The sequence below is a fragment of the Engystomops pustulosus genome, chromosome 7 (assembly GCF_040894005.1).
Source record: "Engystomops pustulosus chromosome 7, aEngPut4.maternal, whole genome shotgun sequence".
NCBI classification, from domain to species: Eukaryota; Metazoa; Chordata; class Amphibia; order Anura; family Leptodactylidae; genus Engystomops; species Engystomops pustulosus.
Window position 1 is genome coordinate 148,182,681 of NC_092417.1, and position 26,782 is coordinate 148,209,462.

At 42.6% G+C, this 26,782-nt stretch overlaps 1 protein-coding gene and 1 long non-coding RNA gene across 5 annotated transcripts in view; one reads left to right on the forward strand and one right to left on the reverse strand.

The window, feature by feature from the left end:
* The window catches only part of CRACR2B (calcium release activated channel regulator 2B), a 42,510-nt gene extending 20,970 nt beyond the window's left edge, over window positions 1-21,540 (reverse strand). The window contains exons 1-3 of one of the 3 annotated variants that reach the window (XM_072118178.1): window positions 21,405-21,540; window positions 2,146-2,380; window positions 95-206 (exon numbers count right to left, since the gene is read on the reverse strand). In XM_072118178.1, coding sequence (XP_071974279.1) covers window positions 95-206; window positions 2,146-2,334 — 301 coding nt within the window. In that variant the 5' untranslated portion in view covers window positions 2,335-2,380; window positions 21,405-21,540. Of the gene's footprint in view, window positions 1-94; window positions 207-2,145; window positions 2,381-13,842; window positions 14,000-21,345; window positions 21,384-21,404 lie in introns of those variants that run through there. The other 2 variants (XM_072118177.1, XM_072118176.1) reach the window with 2 other exon arrangements.
* LOC140070994 (uncharacterized) lies at window positions 4,900-13,779 on the forward strand. 2 transcript variants are annotated; one of them, XR_011849025.1, is made up of 4 exons: window positions 4,900-5,250; window positions 6,393-6,440; window positions 10,548-10,688; window positions 12,435-13,779. It is a non-coding gene; the product is annotated as an uncharacterized lncRNA (long non-coding RNA). The 2 variants fall into 2 exon arrangements; XR_011849024.1 differs by having other exon boundaries at window positions 4,902-5,250; window positions 6,393-6,453.
* Window positions 21,541-26,782: the final 5,242 nt, after the last annotated feature.

The following is a 26,782-nucleotide window of genomic DNA, read 5'->3' on the forward strand; positions in this document are numbered from 1 at the left end:
ATAATCATCCATTTCCATTACAAAGAAATATCATTTTAGGCTCTATTCACAGGAGACTACACAAGAGGATTATAAATCTACACAAAAAAGTTACCAAGGCCCATGCTGAACTCCACTGGAGTGAGGTAGCCATTGTTGCTCTGATCCAGGCTGTCAAAGACAGCTTCCAATTGTTCTGGGGTAAGAGGAAGCTCATTCTGTAACCGCTAGAAAAGAAGAAAAAAAAAAAGTTACAATAGCAAGTTCTGGATCCACAATGTTTTGCCCTTACACTATCCCCACCCTATAGCAGGCACCATATCACAGTCCTACTATTAAGCATTAAGGTGATTGGTGAAAACTCCATATACATGCACATTTGATGGGCTACCTGCACAATTTAGTTATAGTTACATAGCTAAGGGCCAATCCATCAGTTAGGTCTTCAGTTATCGTGAGCCAAAACCAGGAGCGATTGAACATACAAAAACAGGTGCAAGTCATTACAATCTTTGCGTGGTCACGATTGTTGCTCAGAATAACTGAAGGAAGTAACTCAAGACCCACCGGAGCTTTATTTTGCTGCCGACTGCGTTCTCCACAGTAGACCAAACACCTATTTTCCAATGTTGCTACGAACCCCTGGTGCAAGTGGTCAGCCGTGTGATCACTACAACCATAATCCTAAAAAGGTTTCATAGGGATTGTGCTCCCCTCCTCCATGAATGAGATCAGCAGAGGGAGATAATATTATGCTATTGGAGGGGGGGGGGGCTATACTATGTTATTCCTAATTTTAATTATAGTGGTTTGAACTCATGTTTGAGTGACTAGGAAAAAGTGTACAAAAAAGTTTTGCACATAGTGTTCCGGCAGTTGTAACACACAGAGACGGGCTTAACGTTACAGTTACGTACATACACTACGAGAGGCGCGTTCTTACATGCTGCTAGTTCCTTAGTTGCAGACAAACAGTTACGGGACGGTACAGGTGAACAAGACCACATAACATTACATAAGGTGAAACAATTACAGTACGAAACACAGTAGTGACAATAACAAATAGACACAAGCTAGACAGACATGCATTGTGGTACTACAGTAGGGGTGCTGGTGTGGCGTTAATGGGGATTGGGGTGAAAAAGTGGTGTGCTGCTATTGGTTTGGCAGAAAAGAAACTACCTGTACCACCACTTTGGTCAAGTACCAGCGCTTAAGCTGCCTGGTGCTGCTACCACTGAAGCCCTGGTACAGCGTTCCTCTTGACTTGCAGCAAGGCTCTGGTCGTGATCGCTTACATTTCAGGTGCTCCAATGACACAAGAACTGGTGCTTCTGGCTGCCAGGTTCCAGTTATGGCGCTCTGTTGCACCAAGTCAAGCAACATGAAGCCCCTGATTGGCTGAGAACTGAAAAGGGGGGGGGGGGGTGACAGGCTGAGTGCCAAGCTGGTGCCGCAGGGAGTGGGGTGAGGTGAGCTGGAGCCAATTTACAGGCAGCCACCTACAGAGCCGCTATTCTTGACAGTACATTCTTGCAACTGCAAGTCCACCAGATTTAGAATAGGTTAGTCGTTGGAGGACAGAGTTGAATGGTGTGACTTTACTTTTACGTTTTGCAAGTGTAAGATGAGTGATAAAGTAATTTGAGTTTGACAAGTACTTACGAGTCCTTTTGTTCACTTCTGGTTACATTGTGGTACAATTCTGTTGTGCACTTACAGATGCACTTAAGGTGGCAGTCACACATGCCACTAGCGTACGATGGTGGGCCTTGGCGCGATCCTATAACACAACCGAACGGTAACCAGAACCCTGTACCTTGCATTGTTTTAATGCAAGACGCGCATCGCTAGCATTACGTGTGACCGCACCCTAAAAGGATGCACTGCCGACCAAGGTCTGAAAGACCTTAAGTCTGCAATTTATACACCCAAGACAAATTAGTTATAACTAACAGGTGTTAACAAGAGGGTGGAAAGAAGACAGATAAGGAGTTCCTGATATTAAAAAATCTCTTGCACATAGAAATTTCTAACCACATTACAACATCTTTATATTGTTGGTAGGGATTTTTTCCCAAGCAATGGCTTTTTTATGGGAGGGGGTGCATTTCCACTGACTTCATTCCCATTGAAATGCTAAAACAGAATTTAGAACAGACATACCTGAAGATCTCGTTTGGTTATTAACCCTTTTTCCTCCTTATCACAAAGTTGGAATAGTTCCTCAGCTTTTCCCATCATTTCCTCTGAACCTCCTGACAGAAGGGAGGATGGTGACAGACTGGGAGCTTTTAACCCTTTCCTTCCCCTTCGACATGGAGAGCACCTAGGAGAAGTAGCCCTTTGTTCCATGTCTGGGGGTGGCAGGGTTTGGCCACCAGGTATTGTGAATGTGTAGCTGTAAAAAAAAAAAAAAAAACCACAATAAAATATTAAAAGTGCTGCACTGGTGGTAGGAGACCATATAAAGAAAAAACACTTAAAATATCAAAGAAATTCCACTGGACTCTACTTTTTGCAAGACATGATCATCCACTCATTGGCACTTAGTAGAGCATATCTATATTCAATAAGCAGCAAAAATATAGATTTATCCCTTCTTATATAAAAAAGGTAATATAAAAGAAAAACAAATAAAGTGAAGCATGACCATGGTCACATCTTTCAGATTTGCGTGTAATCTGTAGTTAAGCAGAACATATTTACCGTACCTGACTATGAGGTGGACTGTAACACACACAAAGCTATAGTATACTTGTTTGGTTAAGCATGGAAAAGCAGAGTACTGAAATAACATTCACTGTCACTTTCTGAAGGGAAAGAAAAAGAAAGCATTCATCAGGACTCCCGTGGTAAACATCCAAACAAGTGGTGTGGAGACCAGCATACGTGGCCATGTAACAATCACTTGTCTAATGCCATTAGAACTCATACAAACACTCGTGAATTTTGCAGCAAAATACATTTGGCTGAAGTCTATGGCTTATTATTGCCGTTATATCTCCACGGAAACAGACTACAAACAAGCCCTACGTAGTCTGGTGCTACAGAGAAACTCCCTTTTATCCATCTCTTAACCTGGTAAGCAACCAAATGTATACAAGAAAAAAGGTGGGAGAGTGTGACTACAGATTTGGGTTTGTCGTCTGTTACTATGGAGACACTCAAATCTTTCATAGCACACAATCTCATAATATGTGATGCAGAACTTTCTGTAAAAAGAAATATGCAATGCATCATAGTTGACACCTGGTTTGTAGATGTAGTATCTGAGAACTAGGAGGTCTGATGAATATATGGTCATAGTCTAAGGTCTCTGGAATTTACTAATCCAGTCTCAGGTCTGGAAGGCGTCTAGTATGGAGTATGATTTAGGAGTTTCATTTGGGGGACTCTTCCGAGAGCCTTGCTTGATTTTATGGGCGCTGCCTTAGGCAAGGTTTGCCTGGCAATTTTTTTCACATCCATGATTCGGTATTTTTCAATGATGCCTTTCTGAGCCATTGTTGTCAATGGGCGTTTTCACATTGTATTTTTTTTCCATGGATCTGTTGAAAACCTGTTTTTATCTGATGCAGATCACGAAAAGCAATATAAGGCTACGGGTCCATAAACAAAGGTGTGAGAGGGAGGTGCGGGGGCGTGCATAATTAGCAGCCCGGAGTGTCGGACATCTCGTCCCTGCACTCCAAGCTGCTTTTTATAACTTACTGTTCTAAGTGTTCCCGGTGTGTCAAGCTTAGTGGAGGACAGATCGGAATGAAGAGGAGCACAGGCGAGTATCCTTAGATGGTTTTTTGATTTTTTAAATGGTTGATTTCCTTTAAGGCAATGACAGCCAAGCATATACTCTGCTCCTACTTTTAAGAAGGGACACTATGCTGACAGACACAGCAAACCTGATTGCCACAGCTCAAACTTATGTGCCATCTTGGATGAGCTGCACTTCCTGAACCACTCGTGTGGGTTGCCGAGGTGTTGTAGGGAGGTCATACAGGCACGTGGAGGCTACACACAATAGGAGCCTCATTTTGTCTGGTTTTACAGGCATTACATCAAAGTTTGATCAGCCTGTAGTGTGTTTATCCACTTTAATTTTGTGGGCGACTCCAATCCAGGCCTTCGCTGGTTAATACATTTGCTTTCCATTGATTATTTTTTTGGTATTCTGTTGTCAGCACATTCACCTTTGTATAGAACAAAGTATTCAGTCAGAATATTTCATTCATTCAGATCTAGGAAGTGTCAATTGAGTGCTGCCTTTATTTTTGTAAGCAGTGTATAAATCTATAGGATGTACAGGCAGTCCCCGGGTTACATACAAGATAGGGTCTGTAGGTTTGTTCTTAAGTCGAATTTGTATGTAAGTCGGAACTGTATATTTTATCATTGTAACCCCAGACCGAACTTTTTTGGTCTCTATGACAATTGGATTTTAAAAATGTTGGATTATCATAAGAACCAGGATTAACACTAAAGCTTCATTACAGAAACCTGTGATAACTGTTACAGCTGATCATTGTAGCCCAGGACTTAAGTACAATAAATTACCAATATCCAGAGGTCCGTTTGTAACTAGGGGTCGTATGCAAGTCGAGTGTTCTTAAGTAGGGGACCGCCTGTACTGTAGATTCCATCAAGTATTTCAGCAATTTATCCAGGAATTTCTCAGGTATCGTAAGAGATGCTGGGATTGTAACGGGGACCATGGCTATAGTGGCCTCAGGATTATTCGTAGCAATGAATCTTGAAGTGAGGCAGTAAATGGGTTAATGTCTTTGAACATGCCCATATCTCGTGTCTGTAGTGCCCTTGAAACCATGTGCTCTCCCTATGTGTATTTATGGAAGAGATAAGCAAACAGATTTTTGGAAACTATATTATTGTCAGTGTCACAAAAAATGCAGACTTTGTACTATGAAGTAAACTTAAATCTCAGATCAAAAGATCCAAAACAAAAGAGACTGCCATCATCTTCAGGGGTTTGGGGGATAAAAGAGCGTTATGGGACCCCGAGGTACCCAGCCTTGGTGTGACCATAAACATTGCGACCATTTAAGCTATTAAGGACTCAGCTCTTTTCTATTTTTGAGGTGTTTTTTTACGCTCGACCTTTCAAAAGGCTATAATTTTTTTTTGTCGGGCTTTTTTTCGGCAAACAAATTTGCACTTCCTGTATGTGGCAATGAGAATTCCATATGATATACTGGGGAGCAAGAAAACGGATTCCAAATACAGAGAAATTGCCAAAAAAAAAAAAACCAAAAGGTCAGAAGATACCAAATTTATATGTTTGACATGTTTTAATAATTACGGTAATTTAAATAATAATTAAAATTAAATAATTGACATTTTCTGAGGAACTGCTTCTTTATACTTTAGTTATGGAGCTGTATAGGGTAGCATTTTGGGGATTATACAACCTTTTGATCACTTTTTATCCAAATTCTTATGTGTGGGGAAATGCCACAACTGCAGTGCTTTCAGTTACGGTAGTCTGAATTTATTGGGCATTTTGGGATGTGAGGATACTAATATATATATATATATATATATATATATATCACACTTTATGATTGTATTTGTTCATTATTTGCTTTGATCGACATAAATGTGCCGAAATGTGTTAAAGGGAACCTGTCAACACATTTTCACAAATACAGCTAGTGACAGGTTCTCATAGAGCCCTATTAACTGACACCTTTTAGTTTTAGATAAAATGGTTTTCCTTAAATCCCCATAAATCAACTTTAAGATACCAGGAAATGTATCAGAGGGGATGTGTGCTGCTCCAGCCGACCCCTTTCATCTATTCCTCACCATGTCACTTCTAAATATTCAGCACTTCATGTCATGTGACCAGGGTGATATCATCTAAGGTATCCCCATGTATGCATCTGATCACATGAAATCACCGCAGTCTTCATGGATTTCTACACCCAGCCCCCAGTCCTCTATGGAAGCATGCTGAGATTTCATGTGATCAAATAAATCTGCAACATCTACCCCATGTATGTAACAGGATCTTGACATCATCATGGCCACATGACTTTAAGTGCCCAATGATGTAACAGAGCTCTCTCTCTCAATGCTCCATACAGCACATCATAGCACTGTCAATCAGGAAGAGGGAGGCTATGCAGTAATAACTGAACATGCAGGGTCTCATTGGACTCAATTAGTGTCATTGGCGAGTTGCTGATAAGTTTACGTTGCAGCCATGAAAAAAAACCATAGAGTGATAATGGCAATGCCTTTGAATCATAGTTTTTAATGAAGTATTTCTTTTGGGTGGGTAACTTTCACTGGCAGGTTCTCTTTAAAGTTGGATGTTTGCTGTATAAAACAACAGACACCCGCCCTGCATGGAGAGGGCTCAGCCCGTAATTCCAATTTTATTTTTTTTTTAGAAAACGCCATATGAACTGCAGTCACGAGTGGAACCAGTCCAAGAGGCAGTAAGTGTTATAGGTGAGGTGGTGTAACAATGTGTGTCCTTTACACGTTTACGTGGGATTAACAAGGGTGTGTGTATACAAGTGCACCCTTTGTAAACTGGCAAGATATTTAATAGAACAGATGGCTGCATATAAAAAAACGCCTTTCCTATACCTCGACTATTGCTGGAATTGATTGTTTCAAGTGTTGTATTTTTTTTGCTTACCCCAGTATAAAGTTTTTAGTACAACCACAACTATGAGCATTCGCTTAATTATTTCTTTGCACATTTCCACTGTGGCGCCCCATGTGTTCCTATATTGCAGTCGTGCGTGTTGCCATGGGTTCCTATAATTGGTTTTCATGTACTGAACAAAGGGTGCACATTGTCCTGGCCTTCAGGTCCATAATCCCTGGAAAGCCCAGTTACACCTCCCTTCTCTGAAATCGCTTATTACAATGAACAATAAAAGTAATAAAAGCAACATTTAAAGTGGTATACCAAGATATAAGTCAGCGTAATATTAAAGTGGTCCTCCAAGCACACAAGAAAAACAAATATAAAAAGTGAGATCTTTTGGGGAGACATCCACGAGGAAGTCCATTAGCCAAATCCACATAGTACGATTTGATCAATTCTATAAATGCCTCGAGAAATTGAGCCCAAAATGAAACCAAAGCAAAAAAGTGGTTGGAAACATTTAAAAGAAAACTTCTTAAAAAGGACATCTACCATCAGATTACTGATGGTTGGATTGTCCTATTATGCATATTGAATGATGGCACAGTTTTCAGCTAATTGCTCTGCTCCTGGATTCATCAGAAAACTACTTTATAAAAATATGTAAATTAACCTGAGGCACTCAGGCTCACGTCACCTGAACGCCTCATGGCTCTGCTGTTCCGTAATTATGAACGACCCCTCTGGCTTATCATGTCTGGAAATCTAGTGGATGTGCAATAACTTGTCCCTTGTGAAAAAGTAACCTGCTAACTACTCAAGTGACAAGTTCTGGCGCATGCGCTTTATGCCCTTCTCCACGAGCGAGTTTGGTCTAAAAACTTGTTATGTGCGATTGCAAGATTTCACACACCAGACCAAGAATCACAGAACTTAACTCAGCAGAACTGTACAGTCCAGTGATTCTAGTTCTGGTCCAGGAAATCCCACAAGCGCATGAAGCAAGTTCCTCAAGTTAAACTTAACAAGAGTCTACCACCTTCAAATTTTACACATGCAAAAGCTGAATTAGGTGGGGCACTTTACAAGCAGCGCCCAGACATACTTTTATTCTTTACCTTCCACCTGTCATTTGTAGAGAAAATTCCATTTTTATCTTTATGCAAATCTTCTTCCCAGTGCACCAGTGAAGGGTCATGTCTGCTGGTGCACCATTTTCGCCTTTCTACGCCTTCTTTTTACACGTCACTGTATAAAAGGTTTGGTGCTGAGAATCACAAAAAGTTGCAGTTTCACCAGCAGGCATGACCCTGTCCTCTGATGCACCGAGAAATTAATTTTCATAAAAATAAAAACTGAATTTTCTCTGAAGTGACATCACTGGGAAACATATCTGCAAAGCATGTAAAGTTCCCCATGCTATGCTATGCTGGACCACCTAATGCACCCATCTTTGTACAACAATGCAGGATATGTTGGTGCCATATTAGTCACATATAAATCTATACATCTATATCTATACATCTATATCTATATATCCAGAGGTCGCACTAACATTTTTCCAGAAGGGTAAAAATACTCCTCTCACCATTTTTGAGGAGTATTTTTACCCGAGGAGGAGTATGAAAATTTCGGTAATACACCGCACACACTACACTGCGCACACACTACACTACACTGCGCACAGAATACTACACTGCGCACAGAACACTACACTGCGCACAGAACACTACACTGCGCACAGAACACTACACTGCGCACAGAACACTACACTGCGCACAGAACACTACACTGCGCACAGAACACTACACTGCGCACAGAACACTACACTCACACTGCGCACAGAACACTACACTGCGCACAGAACACTACACTGCACACAGAACACTACACTGCACACAGAACACTACACTGCACACAGAACACTACACTGCACACAGAACACTACACTGCACACACTCACCCGGCCTTGCTCTTAAGTCCCGTCGGGATCTGCGGGCAGGTAGAGATGGAGCAGGACAGGGAGCAGCAGCCCCGCTGTCCACAGGTCTCCCGGGGCCTGCGCTCTCGCTCCGGAGCGCTGCTGACACAGATCACTGTGTCACGTGCCCCGCTGAGCGGCCCGGCGCGCGCGTGATCGCGCTACAGGGATTTACCTCTTTTGCAGCGCGCGCCGGGCCGCTCAGCCTGCGCGCTACAGGGAATAATTGCCAAGCGTAACTTTACGCATGGCAATTATTTTGGGGGGGTAATGGCGCCTCATCACGCGTCTATGACGCGTGGTGAGGCGTTAATGCGACCTCTGTATATATCTATCTATATATCAGTACTCAGATACACTACACCTACCAGAGGATTTCATTCCTATGTGCCTCTCCTAACACGTAGTGTTCCTGCAGCCCCCTGCTCCCATAAATTATTTGTGTTATGTGTAACTAGTACGTTGTTGTATTTGTTGTGTACGCTGTCTGTGGGGTGATGTCAGGAGTGATTTGCGGTGCCACCGTCCAACTGGCATGTACTTTGGCTCACAATTATAAGTATTAGATGTCAGGGAGAACAATTTAAGATTTTGACAACAAGGCATTGCCTCCCTGGAAGCATTATGTAATGAATGGTAATAGGATCCAAACACAAACATATCAAGTGGGATCAGCGTGAAATATCCCTTAGTGATAACGGCTGAGATGTTCCAAGACAAAGCTAGCCATGCAGTCAGAGGAAGCTTCATTTTAGGTGATCTTATAATGTGCCTTTAAAAAAAGGGATTTAAAATGCAATGGGTGGTTTATTATATTTCTATCTTCCACCAGGATGAAGGACTGTAAACCAAGCACACTGACATACTGGTGTGTGCATCCTCTGGTAGGATCTGCTCTTTCAGCTACTTCGTTTAGACAAAACTTCTAAAATTATGCAAATTAACTTGAGGGTTCTGGGCTCCATAGGCTCATTTCCATAATTTTTAAACCCTGTATTTCTTACAATCATGCGTATAATAAGCTTATAGCAGACCTTCCAGAAGGGACACACACCAGTAGGTCAGTGTCCTTGGTTTGCAATCCTTGATCCTGGTGGTAGATATCCTTTAAGGCCGCATACGATAATTTAATAGAGCAAGAGAAGGTGAGCAGATTGTGCATAGTGTCCTATTTGCAGGTAGCATGTTGAAGAGCTATAGTGCTATATCTGCAAGCAGCAGAGTAATATAAATACTCTGTAGAGTTTTAGGAGCAGGGCTGCATTTACCTTGAGGCGGGTTGAAAATCTCACCTCAGGCGGCAGATTGTGCAGCTCAAACAGAAGCAAGAGAGCAATCAGAGAAATCAATCAGTATCTTTAAGACACCAATGTAATTGACAGGCAGAACGTTGCAGCACAAACTAGAGTGCTGTGGCTGAAGGTGAGTATTAGTTTTATAATTTTTTTAATGGGGTGCCTATAACCACACAAACATTTTTTATGGGGGTAGGGAGTTCTGTAATATATATTAAACACTACGATCTATGGGTGTGTGTGGGGGGGTGTAGTGTGCCTATATATTAATTTGGGGCGGGGTCTGGTATCTATAATAAATAGTAGGTGTTGTAAATGCTTTCATTCAAGGGACAATATATTGGATGGTTTATATGTGTAGTCAGTTGTGTTGTTAGGGGGGTAGAATTTTTTTTAGGAGCATGGTTATCCAGGTGGCAATTTCCTATGTCTGTGATATTTTTAGGGCACAGTGTGGGGAACTCAGCAGTGATAAGTCCCAGCCAGGATAAAAATTGTAATGAAGTCTCCTCCTGACAGACGATCGTCACCTGTGTAACGTACTAGATGCCACTAATATCATTAACTGACTACAAGTATGCGAGACAACATGTGTCTGGTCAGTGATCTTGTGAATATGTTTGGGGATGTTCTCAACTTATAAGTAATGTTGTCCACATTTTCTGATCAGGTTGTAGATGCTTTTTATGGATTTACCATAATTTTGGTGAGCCGAATATAGCAGGGGGACATTTCAATTTTCCTCTCGGGAAGCAAAATGTCCAGAATTAGTCCTCTACAGGAGACAGTCCTACAAACAGGCAAGTCTGAGGTAAGTTTAACTTAGGTGTTGGGCATCTTCCCCTGGCCAATAATGGATCTGTACACATATGTAAACTTGTAACAGCGTCTTTTGATATGGGTTGTCAAATTTTCTAGGAAAAACAGTCGCAGCCACGTCATTGTTGCTGGATACGTCGCTATATGTTCAGAACAGCAAACATGACAAGAACAATATAGAAGTTGTCATATGTACACACTAACTATTGACCCCATCAACAGTGTCACATATAGCACAGGGCTCCAGGATACAAAATGAGCAATGGAAAGTCTAATGTGTGACCGCACTGTATGAGAAGAATACTACAGGCTAGCATACAGACAACAAAAAGACTGCCACTAGTGCAGTCCTGGGAAATATATTTATGATTTAGGGGTTAATACTCCTTTAATATCTTGGGGTAAAAGGTAACTACTGGTTGTTCAAGGTGATTTAGGGGCTCAACAAAATGTGTTTTTTTTGCCACTTCTCAACAGCGATATAAAGTGACCACTTCTGGGTACCAGAAACACATATATAAAAAGAGTGGGGGAGATTTCTCATCAAGTTACTGAGGTAAAATTTTTCTAGTTGCCCCTGGAAACCAATGACAGCTCAGCTTTTATTTTATAATTAGCTGTGGGAAAATGAAAGCTGAGCTCTGATTGGTTTCCATGTGCAACTAGAACAGTTTTACCTCAGAAACTTGACGATAAATTTCCCCCAGTGTCTCGGGAATTCTCTAAATGTGAAAGCTTGCATAAATTTTCCCGAAATATCCCCATTTTATTACAGTTTGAAAGTACACAGGGATGAACAAAGAGACACCGCATTGTCCTCGTAGGTTGCGTATTACACATGGATTTTCAGTGAAGATCCGCAGTAGCAGTGTAGTGTATGGCATTTATCTAAATCTTACAATAAATAAGTTACGGGGCGACATTTATCAGGGCTTGTACACAATTTACTTCAGTAAATTACACAGCCATTCCGCTACATGTGCAAATACCCCAAGACTCCTTGCATCATCTGGGGGTGGGGGTCACCCATTACTCCGAACATTATGGAATGCCCAAAGCCACATACAGATGGGAATATGCAGTAATAATACAGTGGTAACATACTCCTATACCAATTCTATTCACCTGCTATGCAAAAAGAAGTCAAACATTATTTAGCTGATCCTACATTTTTATGATGGTCTCAATATCTTAAAGGTAGAGAATCCCTTAAAATAGTAACGACCACCAATAAGGGACACTAGAGAGACAACTGCGTCACTTCTGGAAGAGCGTTATAAGGACATATCCAGGAAAAAAAATTGCGGAAATGCGTTTTGTAGGGGCAGAATTTGATGGAAAATGCAAAAGCAGCCTTGAAAATTTTGTTGTCTTTCTAAAATTTGTCAAACCACTAATGTCACATTTTTTACCAGATTACCGATATCATGAATAGTCAAACACATTTCCAGCTTTGTGCAAGTTAGTGACAGCCCCTCTAAAACCTGACTGTCCAGTTCAGAGATGGACACCTTACACCCCTGCTTACTGCCAACACAAAACCAGTGACCATCGCAGGGCGTAGTCATAGGGCATCACTGGACTTGGTGTACCTGTTTTATGTTCTTCATAGCTGACTGGCTTATGGACCCAAATATAATCTGTTCTTCATAGATGTGCCACTAGTGCCTCCTATATAGCTGCAGGGAGAAGGGTTGTGTGTGACACATTAAAGAACGACGTCTGGTGTTTTTTTTAGGTCAGAAGACCTCAGAAGAAGAAGACCTCAGAAGAAGAAGACCTCAGAAGAAATAACTGATCTTTTGGTGCGGAACTTGCATCCAGGAGTGAGCCTACAATGATTATATAAACATGGATGAGCCCCATTTCAATGGGTGACCAGGTGTCACGAATTCTGTCACAGAAACAATATGGCTGGACGCTGCTTCATAGAGTACATTAATAAAAGAAGTGTTGGTACCTACCATAAAAAGCGATAAGAGATTAAAGATTAAAGCCAGGCAAAATACCACTTCAAAATCTGCACATGTGAAAAATCACCCACGCTCGGCGATCTCCGTCAGCTCCATAGAGATTAATGGAGCAGAACGGTCGTGTCCAGCCATCTTCTCCATTAGTCTGAGGGGTCCGACGGAGGTACATGGGACCCCATCGAACCACTCGTTTTCATGAACAGTGGGGGTCTCAACACTGAGACCCCCCACTGGTCAGCAAGTTAGGCCCTATACCATGGATTTTGTTTGTGGGAAAACCCCTTTTCATGGATCAAATATAGACAATTCATGAGCATCCATGAAAAACAAATGGAGGGAAAACAGATCTCACGATCATAGCTCACTGCATATTTTATATTAGTCCAACATGTTCGATCCTATGTAACCCATCTATGGGTGCATGCAAAAATATCGCACTTCAAGACAGATATCAGTGTGTGGTCTGAGCAACATCGGAATGAAAATGTGTGAAAAGAAAATTTGTGGATTTTTTGTGGGCGGAAGCTCTGACCCTGTTATCTAACAAACACAATTGAGCCCTTTTGTCGGAGTCATCTTTTCTACTTGGGTACAAGGCAGATAAGTATTGTAGATAATAGATTGCGTTGTACTTTTACTTTTCTAGGATCAGGCGGTCACAAGGCTGAGGTGAGCTCAGCTCTTACGTAATTCCACTATTCTGCTCTTCAAACACTGGGGCGTCTGTTATAAAACGCCGGCAATAAATACCTACACCATTACCCGATTATTTGATAAGACTTCCCTGATCAGCTGCCATATGGATCACATGTAGGTACGCGGCAATCCTGTACAGACATTACCCTCCCTGCATTGTGTTCACTTGTTTGCATTGGATTTGCAGAGTCCAGTTCCTAATTTACCTAAAGGGAGGAAGCGTTGTGATTTCACTTTAAGCTTCTTTTCATAAATTTGAATGTGTTTACAGACTGTGCCCTCGAGCATTCATAAAGGCTTATTATCATAGTAAATGAGCCACTACATCACAGGAACAATGACAGGTTTAGGGTATTCTTTACATTCAGCTGATTTTCATGTTATACAAAGATCAGGTAGTCCCTAAAAATAATTACGGTTTTACAATATTTAAAGGAAATCGACCATTTGATTTCATGCATTATGAACCAAACATACCTTGAGAATGCTGTAGGTACACTGATGCAGAAACATATCTTGTTTAACATAACATTCAGGACCTTGGGAAAGCTGGATTGCATTCAGCCAGCAGTTCATAAACACTTTACATGCATCTTCCTGAACTGTCCAGACAGGACTAATAAACCTGAGTTGGATGACTCATACACAGCAACTAGGGGATGGTGCAGCGATTGATTACTTCAACCTGTCAGGGACAACACAGTGATTACATCAGTGTCTGAAGCAGTGTATCCTCAATGTAAGAGGATAAGCACTCTGCGACAGCTTCATTATAATTTTATAATTGTTTTTTCAGCAAAACCACTCATCTCAGAGATTAAACAAGATAGGTTTCTGCATCAGTGTAGCTACAGCATTTTCAAGGTATGTTTGGTTCATAATGCATGAAATCAAATGGTAGATTTCCTTTAAGCTTATTTCTAGATAGCGGTGATTTCTGCAGAAGATTTTTTTTTTTTTACTAATGCTTGTTTGGGATAAATCTCTACACTGCACTGATATTTCACATGGAAAATAAATGTGCTATACCTGCAACCAGCCTTACACTCTCTAATGTTTAGATGCTTGTCAGATGGGGTCCATTTCATTTTGTTTCATTTCAGACCCAAGTCGAAACGTGTAGCACTACTCTCAGTTGATTTTTGGAAGCTTAAAGAGGGTTGTCCGAGACGTTAAAAAAAAAAAAAAAACGTGGCTGGGAGGGGGCTGCATAAAAAAATAACCATTTACTTACCTAAGTAAATGTTTGGGTTTTTTTTTTTGTTTTTTTTTTTTAAATGCAGCCCCCTCCTGGCCACATATTTTTTAATGTCTCGGACAAACCCGTTAATGGAAACAGTCTTCCATCCCATCACCTTCTATTTTTGACTCCCCCCAACTTTCCTCATACTAGTCCTCCCCACTGCCGCACACAGTAGCTGTAGACATTCAAATGTCCGTAATACCTCCGGCCTGACAACCATAACAGTAATGAAACACAACAAAGCCGCAGTCATTAATCAGCTTTACATGTCATGAGGTCTTATAAGTCAGCAGTCAATGTACTCGCCCATTCAAGAACATCTAAAGCCTTCTCACAAAACCTTGTAATCGCTTTACTCTCCCTTGGCTGAGGTAACCTGAGGTGCGCCACTAAAGTGGTATTAAAACTTAAAGGGGTTGTCTAGTCACCAAATGTTTACTTCTATCTACAGTATAGGGAAAACTTGCTATCAGTATGGGGGGGTCCCAGTGATGATCCTACAGATCAGAACAATGGCGGACATCCGTTTTTCAATGGTTCGTATTGTTAAATTGTTCACAAGTTGCGGATGCCCATTGAAAACAATGCAATGCTGCATAAATGTATGATCTGTGTGGCTTTCAGTGCAGAATTCAGACCAAAATCCATGTGGGATCACCCCTGCCCTCCCAAAAATAAAAAAAAATAACAATTTAAACGACCAAAAAATAGGAGTACAAGTTTTTCTTTTATTTAGTTATACCTCACCAACTTTTTTTTCTTTTGGGATCACTCTAAGTGCAGCTTTGTTGTGTTCACCTGCTACTAACAAATGACTGACATTTCCGAGACTGGAACTAATTACGGTACGTGTAAATGATGGAAACAACAACCAATTGATTCTACCTGAAATGGCAAATTACAGGGTAAACCAACCCTTAACAATATAAAGGTCAGGTATATACAATTCACTTACTGTTCCTTAACCCCTTACTGACGCAGCCCTTTTCCCATTTTAACTCATTACTCCTCACCTACCGTAAACCCTAACTTTTTACAGACCTGTATGAGAGCTTGTTTTTTTGCAACAAAAAGTTCTCCCTAATGTCACCATGTGATTTTCTGTACAATATATTGGGAATCTAAAAAAAAAAAAAAAAAAAAGTGACAGAAATAAATTTAAAAAGAAAAAAAAAATGTTGCGTCATTTTGCCACATGATAGTCCTAAGTTCACACATGGAGTGGTAGAAACTACAGCTATATGTGTAACCCCATGGAAAGATATGTGGATGTGAGCTGTTGAATCAACAGTTAGTACCCCTCTAAAATGAACGTTCATGTAATAATAATAATTATTTATTTATATATATAGCGCCTATAGATTACGCAGCGTTTCACAAAGCATGGCAAACCTGTCCCTGTCCCCAATGGGGCTCACAATCTATACAACCTAACAGTATGGTTTGGAGTGTGGGAGGAAACCGGAGGACCTGGAGGAAACCCACGCAAACACGGAGAGAACATACAAACTCTTTGCAGATATTGACCTGGGTGGAATTAGAACCCAGGACCCCAGTGCTGCAAGGCAGAAATGCTACCCACTCAGCCACCGTGATGTACATGGAGCCTCATACTGTAGTATTGTGGTGTAATTTAGAACAATCACAATACAACTTTATTGATCCTGCGAGTGACAAACATTGAGGAAAGACTATAAAATGGAAACGTCTGTTCCCCATATTAATCCGATCGTGCACCAGAGCTTAAAGGTTTCAACAGCCACTTTCTTCCTGCAGAAAATTCCAAGAGGCTCTGGCCAGCACCCAACAAGACAATTCTGCAGAGTTTCACTATATCCCTCACCAGGAACTGGCTCAGGTTTTAGCTACTGTGCAGTCACGGAGGGATCCCGCAGCGGCCCACTCCAGTTGGCATGGAATTGGCATAAGAGGCAATATGGTGGCAATTCCTGGCCGTGCACCAGGAAAGGTTACTTTATCAAGGCCTTTTATGCCGGTAAAAGCCTTTATAAATCCCGCCCTATGTGGGATTCACCAAATTTACAACTGCTGAACTGAACAGACATGCTGTGGCCGGTTTCCCACGCGCCGTTTTCAAACACATCCAAAATGCAAGTGGGAGGGGGTTTGGCCAAAACACATATACCTTTGCAATGAAACGCATGCGTTTCAGGCAAAACACCCCCTACACTTGCATTTTGGATGCATTTAAAAAACTCAACAAAAATGGCACGTGGGAAACCGGCCTGTGGGCAGGGCCGCCGATAGGGCAGTACAACTGGTACTGCCCTATGGGGCCCGGACTCTAAGACACTAGGGGGGGGGCCCGCAGGGCCGCATCTGCCATGAGCAGAGCCGGATCATCATTGGCGCTATTGGAGCGCTAGCGCCGGGCCCCCGGATCCGGATTTATTGGTTGGGGGCCCCCGGCCTGGCGCTCCAATAGCGCCGATATTCATGCTCCTGCTGGGGCCCCGGCAGGCCCCGACACTCTCCACGGTAGACGGGCAGGGACCTCCGTCCGTCCGGACCGGAAGCTCCTGCCCGTCACTGTATAGTGCTCGATGCGGCCGGAAACGGCCGCTCGAGCACTATTACTGGAGCGATGTGCGCCGGGGTTGTCTTCCGGCCACATCGCTCCATGAATTAGGATGCGCGGCCGCGCGATGACGTCATCACGCGGCCGCGCACCCTTTCCTGCCTGGCCGCGGGCTGAAGAAAGAAGATGTGGGAGCCTGAGGTGAGTACGAGTTTTTTTTTTTTTAAATCAAATAGCAGTAAAAACATGGTGGGGGCTTATTAAAATATGGGGGCAGAACATTATATAATTCATGGTGGGGGAGGAGGCAGCATATTAAATAATTCAGTGTGGAGGGGCAGCACATCATTTAATTCCTTGTGGGGGGGCAGCACATCATTTTATTCCATTGGGGGGGGGGGCAGCATATCATTTATTCTATTGTGGGGGGGGGGCAGCATATCATTTATTCCATTGTGGGGGGGGCAGCATATCATTTATTCCATTGTGGGGGGGCAGCATATCATTTAATTCATTGTGGGGGGGGGGGCAGCATATCATTTAATCCATTGTGGGGGGGGGCAGCATATCATTTAATCCATTGTGGGGGGCGGCATATCATTTAATTCATTGTGGGGGGGGGGCAGCATATCATTTAATCCATTGTGGGGGGGGGCAGCATATCATTTAATTCATTGTGGGGGGGGCAGCATATCATTTAATCCATTGTGGGGGGGCAGCATATCATTTAATCCATTGTGGGGGGGGACGGCATATCAATTAATTCATTGTGGGGGGCGGCATATCATTTAATTTATTGTGGGGGGCGGCATATCATTTCATTCCTTGTGGGGGAGGGGGCGGCATATCATTTTATTCATTGTGGGGGGGCAGCATATCATTTCATTCCTTGTGGGGGGCAGCATATCAAATAAATCATTGTGGGGGGGGGCAGCATATCAATAATGAGGGGATGTGTTCTATGTGGGGTAGCGTGCGGTCACTTGTGTTGTGAGGGTTATTTAGGAGCGCAGTGTTGTTATCCAGGAGACTTTATACTGTAAGTGACTGTGGTATTTTTAGGGACGCCGGGTGGAGATGCTGCACGGAGCTGAAGATATCCAGCTGTGAATTCAGCAGTGATACGTCATGGGAGAACCCGGAATAAAGTCCTCCTGATGGAAGAGATTGTCATCTATAAGGTACTAGATGCCACTAATGACTCCCAGATCCTGTAGTCAGTCACACAGTGTCAGGGAGCTGTCTGTAGGGATGTTAATTGTTAGTAAAGTTTTCAGCATTTTCTGAACAGGTAGCGGAATTTGATAAAAGATTTTGCAAATCTGAAAGTAAGAAGACTGATTGCTCCGTGAATCTGAATTTGCGGTTACTTTGCCAAGATCTAGCTGATGTGGCTTCAGGCCAGAGTATAGTTTGTAGAACATGGTCCTTGCTGACCGCGTCACAAGGACTGCACCCTAAGCCAGTTATAATGCAAGGAATTCCACAGTGCTTGGAGTGGCAGTGCACTGTAAAGACAAACGATGTCATTACAGTTCACTGCAGCTCCAAGTGCTCAGAGCTCCCTGCATCATATATGGGTTATGATGTGAGAAGTGCAGTCCTTGTGATGCAGTCAGCACAAGGACCATGTTGCACCAACTGTACACTTTTTTGGAGCTGCTGGGACCAACTGTTTGTTGCAATAGAGGCTCAAAGTGATTTGAGTTGGTTTAATTTTTTGTTTACACCTATGGTGAAGTTTACATATATTTATAAACATTGTTGCATTTACTTTATCCATTGAATGCTGATGCTTATTTATTGGCATTCTTGTGACTACACACTTATAGATGCATGCATCTAATAAAGTTATTTTTATAGTGTGGTACATGAGTATTTTGTCTTTATATATATCCCTTGTTTAAAGGGAATCGAGCACCAGGTGCACAGCATAGTACCTGAAGGTATCATGCTATGCACCTGATGACCCTGACTTCAGCACTGTAAGTTCCATCAAAATGGCCTCTATGGTTATCCTTTAATGCTTTTATAAAGAATTATGTTAATTACCAGCTTAGGAGCAGTGGGAGTGCTCCAGTGCACCTAAGGGCTCCTTATGTCACCCAGCGGCCAGTCCTGCGGACTGCGGTGATCCGAAATCCCGATACCTGTGCCTGCTCAGCAGCCTCTGTGAATCAGTGTGCAGGTGCTGGGACTTTAGGTTTCCTTGGGGCATGCAATGAACGCTCCTTCTTTTCCTTCCCATTGGTTCTGAGGAAATATGAAGTCCTGACCCTTATGCAGTGATTCACAGAGGTTGCTGAGCAGGCACAGGTACCAGGACTTCAGATTACCTCAGGACTGGTGGCAGGGTGACGTAAAGAGCCCTTAGGTGCACTGGAGCACCCCCACTGGTAATTAACACAATTCTTTATTAAAACATTAAAAGATAGTGGCGGCCCTAGCAATTGCACTTTATAATGTTATATTTGTTATATGTTGTCTGTTAAACACTTTTATATGTTTACTGTTCACCATGCTTTAGTTTTTGATGCCATATTTGCACTATAATAAATATACTTGACCAAAAGTATGACTCCTATTGGCAATCTACCAGAAGAGTGTGCCTTGTCGTAGCAACAGGCCTCAAACCCTGTTTGTGAAAGGTCACTGCGGGGGGCAGGAGGCTTGTTCGGTTTTGGGGTGTGTTGGGGCCCAGACACTTTTGCTGTATGGGGCCCCGAATTTCCTGATGGCTGCCCTGCCTGTGGGTTCAGTTCAGCAGTTGTGAGTAACATGCTTCAGACTTCTTTTAGGTTAAGTATGATCCGGTCTCTGAGGATGACTGAAACAGACAAGATCGATGTTCAGCCTTTCACTGGCCTCAGCAGTGTTCAGCTGAGGCCAGTAGTAAGCGAACGCAATGTCACTGCCGACCCATCTGTATACAACAGTAACTAGGAGATGCTGCGCTGGAGTGGAAGAGAACATGTTTTCTTTAGTTTTTTTGCTTTAGAGCAACGTCTACCACTAGTTAAATATCAAAATGATACCAGACAACCACTAAAAAGGAAGTTTCAATTTATCACCAAGCAGGATACACCAGGGACACTTACTCGTTGTGACTGTAGTAATTTCTTATATTTGTTATTCATGGCCTCCTTCCTTCAAAAATCAACTGTTAGAATTATGCTAATGCACCTGGAGAGTCCCTCAGTGCTGTAGCTTCACAGGCTATTACAAGGAGCAGAGCAGGTCTCACCTCTCCCTGTTCTTCGTGTTGCTGCTAGATTACTTTTAATTGGTTATTTTTTCAATTAACATACGTCCAAAAAATACATATATGAATGCTGGGACCCCCCCTTCCCCAATCAGTTATGAGATTGGGGAACCACAGACAAATGAAGTATGTGTGCACATTTCATACATGTTTTACCTATCATTATACATTGCTACACCTACTACTGCAAATGTAGATTAGAAAACTGAAGATTAATTAAAGTCCTTTTTACTATTATTTCATACTTGGGACCTACTTGGAATGACGGATTTGACCCTGGAATAACAGTACAGTTTTTGTTCGCTATTCCATAGAGATTTATGAAGTTGTGAGTTCCAGAACCGTCCTGTATTCACATGGAGCAGGAGAGTGATGGTCAGTCTGTAAGTCACAGCATCATACATCATTACAATTCTACAAGTTTGGGACAGTCGAACCTGAACGTGAGCAAAACTCAGATGCCTGGATGTGCCCTTATTCGCCATGTGTACGTTATTTTCCATCTGCATATGATCCTTTCTAAGGAAAATAAACTAAATAAACAGAAACATTTGTTTTTCAGAAACCCAGTAATTCATACGGCCCTGTCCAAAAATAGACAAAATGACACGTTCCGTTTTGCATCTTGCAGAACAGTAACCCTGAACGGATCTATAGAAGTAATAGGTCATTCCATGGAAAACATGGAAAAAACTGAGTTACATGTAGACTGTGAGTGGGTGATCCTGACCTGTAACATACTTTTTGCAGGAGAATTTGGGGAAATTCTGTCTTATTGACAATTATATGGAGTTCAGGAAACAAAGTAACAATGAAACAGACTGAACATTCCTAAACAGCCAAGATCCAGATGGAGAAGGGAATATTTAGCAGTTTGTCCTATCACTATTAGTTCTTAATGATCCCTCCAGACCCAGTTCCAGGATGACTCCATACCTCCAGCCCCGATCATACATGACCCCCCACACCCACAGCAGAGCCCCGGAGCCACTTACCTGAGCGCTGCACCTGCTGTTATTACGGCTTTGCTCCCGGATCCAGCAAGTGCACACACACACTGGGCGTGGCCTCCGCACAGCCCCTCCCACCAGAGGCTTCACCTCCTAGGAAAGGAACGGTGGAGCCTTAACCCTTGCAGCGCCGACTAGTGATAAGCGGGAAAATGTCTCATAATGGAGACATATAAGAAGAAGTGTCCCCTGGGTGTCAGAAGTTGTCTCATTTCTGTGACATAATGTACAAAACATATCACTGTGTATGAAATATAAGCTGCATGACAGCTGCAAAGTTTTCTTCATAAAACTGACTGACCCTGCAATATTTTTGTGGGGATTTACAGTCATTTTTGTGCCACATTTCTGCTGTGGTGAAAAAGTGACATGCTGCGGATAAGAAACCCACAGCGGAAATCCATTTCCACAGGAGATATTTTTTTATGGAGCATGATGTGGATGGGATTTAGATAAAGTTTTGGTTAGTGTATTAGCCATGCGTAATACGTAATAGGTGCGTAATAGACATTCACACTTTGGGCGCGTTCACACGTTCCGCTAGCGTCGAGTTCATTCAGGGACGTGGTGTTTTGTGGGAGGGGGTTTGGCAAAAAAGTATGTGCGTTTTGTTTCATGGGAAACGTATCTGCGTTTTGGCGAAAAACCCTCCCCTTGCATTCTGGAAGCGGTAAAAAAACGTGACCAAAACGCCACTTGGAAATCCGCCCGCAAGGGTACCTTCACGCTTTCAGTTTTCCAGAAGTAGTTTTCAAAGTCAAAAGCAACTGCGGATTGTAATGTGAGAACATATCAGTGAGGGCGCGTTGACAGGATCCGCTAGCGACGCGACGCTAGCGCACAGGGGGCGGAGTTTGGGGCGATCGCATATGCGTTTACAGAGAAACGCATGCGATCGGGTTATTAATCGCATGCGTTTCCCGGGAAACGCATATGCGATCGGCCCGAGCCCCGCCCACTGTGCGCTAGGGTCGCGTTATGAACGCGACGATAGCAGAACGTGTGAACGCGCCCTGAGAGATGCTTTTTTTTTTCACTCCACTCCTGGTTTGGATATTGAAAACTGCATATGAAAAACTGAACGTGTGAACGCAGCCTCAGCGTTAGGCTGGCACCACACGTAGAGCTTTGTCTGCGCAAACGCAGACAAAGTCGCGCCCACCGTGATTTTGATAGATCGGGCATTTTGGGACGATACCTAATATGTTTGTGATTTTTACTGTTTATTATGTTTTATATCCGTTCTAGGGAAAGGGGGGTGATTTGAATTTTTAATATTTTATTAATTTTTTTTATTTTTTAAACTTTTTTTTTTTCACTATTTTTTAGACCATCTAGGGTACATTAACCCTAGATGGTCAGATCGCTCCTACCATATACTGCAATACTTCTGTATTGCAATATATGGCATTTTTGCAGCACATTCATTACAATGAGCCACTGGCTCATTGTAACGAATCTGCAGATGCCAGATAGTCTCGGGTCAAACGAAGACCCGAGGCTACCATGGCAACCGATCGCCGCCCCCCGATGACGTTCGGGGGCGCGGCGATCGCATTAAAGATGGCGGCGCCCGCGCACCACCGGCAATCACATGGTTAATAGCCGTTATTAGCGGTGGGGGTTTTCTGCAAAATGCAAAAACCCCCACCTTTGTATGAAAAGGACTCAGCCCATGAGCCCTCTTCATACATCCCTTATACCTCTGCACCGTAGAGCTACGGCGCAGAGCGTTAAGGGGTTAAGGTAATTATGTAAATCTCCTCAGCTGTTGTATTGTGTTTCAGAACTCAATGTAAACGCCATGTGTGAATGAGACCTTATAGAGACCAAAAAAACATGTTCATTCCCAATTGCAAGTGTTTCAGAGTAAATGCCACAGACCTTCCCACAGCCCTTGACTTGCATTACAAAATGCAATGCAAACCCTGAGGTTGCGTTCACACATTCAGTTTTACATATGCAGTTTTTAATGTCCAAAGTAAATCTACCATATAGGCTTCTAGACCAATCACACTTACCTACTTGGGTGTGGGTGCAGAAACAAATAAGATTCTTTCTTCTTTTGCTTCTAATAGCTTAGTTTTAGAGAAAAACATCTTTTAAACTTCTGCAAATGAGACTCAGGGGCTCCTGGCCACATCACAAGAGCCCTTTCTGGCTGTTTATTATTCACTCCTCCATTTGGCCCTCTGTCTGGGGAGGAAGGAGGCGTCAGAAATGCCAAATGGAGTTATGAATACTCAGCAGACGACTAAGCTAGGTGGGGTTTCTGTGACATAGTCAGGAGCCCCTGAGGCTCATTTGCATAATTCTAAAAGGCATTTTTCTCTAAAACTAAGTTATAAGAAGCAAAAAGAAGAACAGATCCTGTTTCAGGAGGCACATGTCAGTATTTAAGTGTGCTTGGGTTACATGAACCGCATCCATGTGCTAGATTCCCTTTAATGAGTGTACGGTGGGGTCTTTTTCAAAGCTCTTTTGGCAAGATTTGAGAAGGAAACTGTAATGTAATAGCAATAATAAAAAATTATACTTTTTTATATGTAAACCCATAGTTATCTTCCTTCTACTCATTATTTGGCATTACCTTCCCAGCATGCATTGCAGCCATGCAGTTACGAGGATTATGTTCCCCCTATTTATAGTCAACATGTGTATAAAGTCAAGCTGGGTATGTTGGGCTTTGGGGAGTTTCAGGTTTGCACTCATAACAAATTAGTTATTTATGTCCTTAATAATACTATACAGTACTGCCCCCACCCACAGCACCTGCTTATTTCCTCTAACAGAATCACTTTCACTAGTTATTAAAATATTGCAATTAAAAGGATGGTAATATTTTATTAGAGGGGTATTCCCAAAAAGATTCTTAAATATACTCAGGATTACAAAATAACACATTCTCTAATTCACTGTTATTAACAAAAATACAGCATTTCACAGATTTAATTCCAACCTGTCTCCATCAGTCCTGGTGTTTACAAATTTGGTTATCCTTGGATACGACCGAAATCTTCCGACTATGGTTGAATTCTTCTGATGGATAGCTTCTCTGTCTCCAGCCTCCCCTGCATTATAAGACCAGCTTAGACACAGACACTTCCTGCAGGAAAGCAGCAGTGTGCAGAGACTTGCTCTACAAGCTACAGACAAGATAAGGTCAATATCCAGGGGAGGGGGAGGGAGATTTGTACAGGTCACTGGAAGCCAGTACCTGACCCCAAATAGGCAATTTCACACAATAATTTAAGGACCAGTGGAGCGACCACCGTGACCACTGTACATATTCCTCTGACCATTGAGGCTAGTGATTAGCCAAAACGGTCATGATATTCCATTAAAGCTAAACACAGAGACTCAGGCCAGAGCAGGTTGAGAATACATGTACTTTCCCCTTGCTTTGTAGGGTTTTATGTACCTCTCCTTAATATATAGGGTACTTTTTTCTAGTGCACTATAGTATGTTTGTGTTTTCTACTGGGTTCGTATACAATGGTTAAAAGGATCGTACGGTAAAATTAAATGATACATAAAGGAGAACTACAGGGGGCCTGTAATGATGTGAATTTACTCTCTGACGCTCCATTACCATTGCTCCTGTCCCCCCGAATATACTTGGAGATGTTGCTTAGTCATTGCTTTTAACGCTCACAAGCCGCAGTCAGTGAGTAGCCCCTTCCATTGTGTCCTGTTGTTTCAGGAGCATACACAGAAAGTAATCCCTGTGACTGTGGTAATCTTCTTATATTTGCTATCCATAGCCTCCTTCATTCTAAAACCAACTTTTAAAATGAATGAGCCCGAGAGGCTCCCCTAGCCCCTCTGTGATGTGATATTACAGGCTGTTACACTCTTACCCTCCCCCTTGCTTCGTTAACACATGTGCAGTGAGCACCTTCGCAGAGCAGAGGATGACGTCAGCCAAAGGGAAGGGGGATGAGGGAGATACGGGAGTCATGAACTGCGAGAGACACTGCCTCGCATGAACACCACACACTGTTGGGACTCCCTGTTCCTTCTGGTAGGGTGCTAGGTAGGCTTACAAAGTTAATTTTCTGGGGATAGGTAGTATGCATTTTTTTTAGCTAAAAACAGTTAGGGAAAGAGTAAGTATAGTGCCATGGGCACCTGACAATGGTTATATTAGTAATAATCTGGTGGCAGATTGCTTTTAATGTTATCTGCTTCATATAATGCATGTATTGCATAGACTTGTGGATTGTTATAGACTTTAGTCTATACAAAGGTTTATGGGCAGCAAAGCAAACACATATTATATGACACAACACACAGTATAGTGATATAATACTTCTAGTTATGACAATCCAGAAACAAGACTTGGTACGAATAATGTTAATGTGGAGGCTCCTTATGGCACACTAACTACTGGGATCTACCTCAATGTATGCGGCGTGGCCAAGTGATCTGTCTAATATATTTTGCCCTACAACCATTTTGGAAGCACAAAACTATTTTAATAAATGTCTCCCCCACTGAGAAAATATAGTAGGCTCATAGTTTTGAGCCTGGTGTATTTACCAGGAGGATGACCATCCCCCTTCTTCCTAAAATATCTGTTTGTTGCCTGAGGAATTTTTACAGGCCAATGCAGTACTAGAGCCTCCTTCTACTAGAGCTTGTTCGGAGAAGACAAGGTGAGCGATGCCACCAGTCTTGTCTCATGCCAACTGCAAAGCATCCTGCAAACATTCATGTGTGGGGCGGCTTCTCAGCCAGGGGAATCGGCACTCTCACAGTCTTGCCTAAAAACACATTCATGAATAAAGAATGGTACCAGAATGTCCTCCAAGAGCAACTTCTCCCAACCGTCCAAGAGCAGTTTGGTGATCAACAATACCTTTTCCAGCATGATGGAGCACCTTGCCATAAAGCAAAGGTGATAACTAAATGGCTCAGGGAACAAAACATAGAGATTTGGGGTCCATGGCCTGGAAACTCTCCAGATCTTAATCCCTTTGAGAACTTGTGGTCAATCATCAAGAGATGAGTGGACAAACAAAAACCAACAAATTGTGACAAAATGCAAGCACTGATCGTGCAAGAATGGACGGCGATCAGTCAGGATTTGGTCCCGAAGGTGACTGAGAGCTGCCAGGGAGAATTGCAGAGGTTCTGAAGAAGAAGGGTCAACACTGCAAATATTGACTGTCCCTTATGTTTTTTCTGGAGAGAAGTGGCTTCTTTGCTGCCCTCCTTGACACCAGGCCTTCCTCCAAGAGTCTCCGCAGTCTCACAGTGCGTGCAGATGCACTCACACCTTCCTGCTGCCATTCCTGAGCAAGCTCTGCCCTGCTAGTAGCCCGATCACAAAGCTGAAACACTTTTAAGGGTGCTTCCCA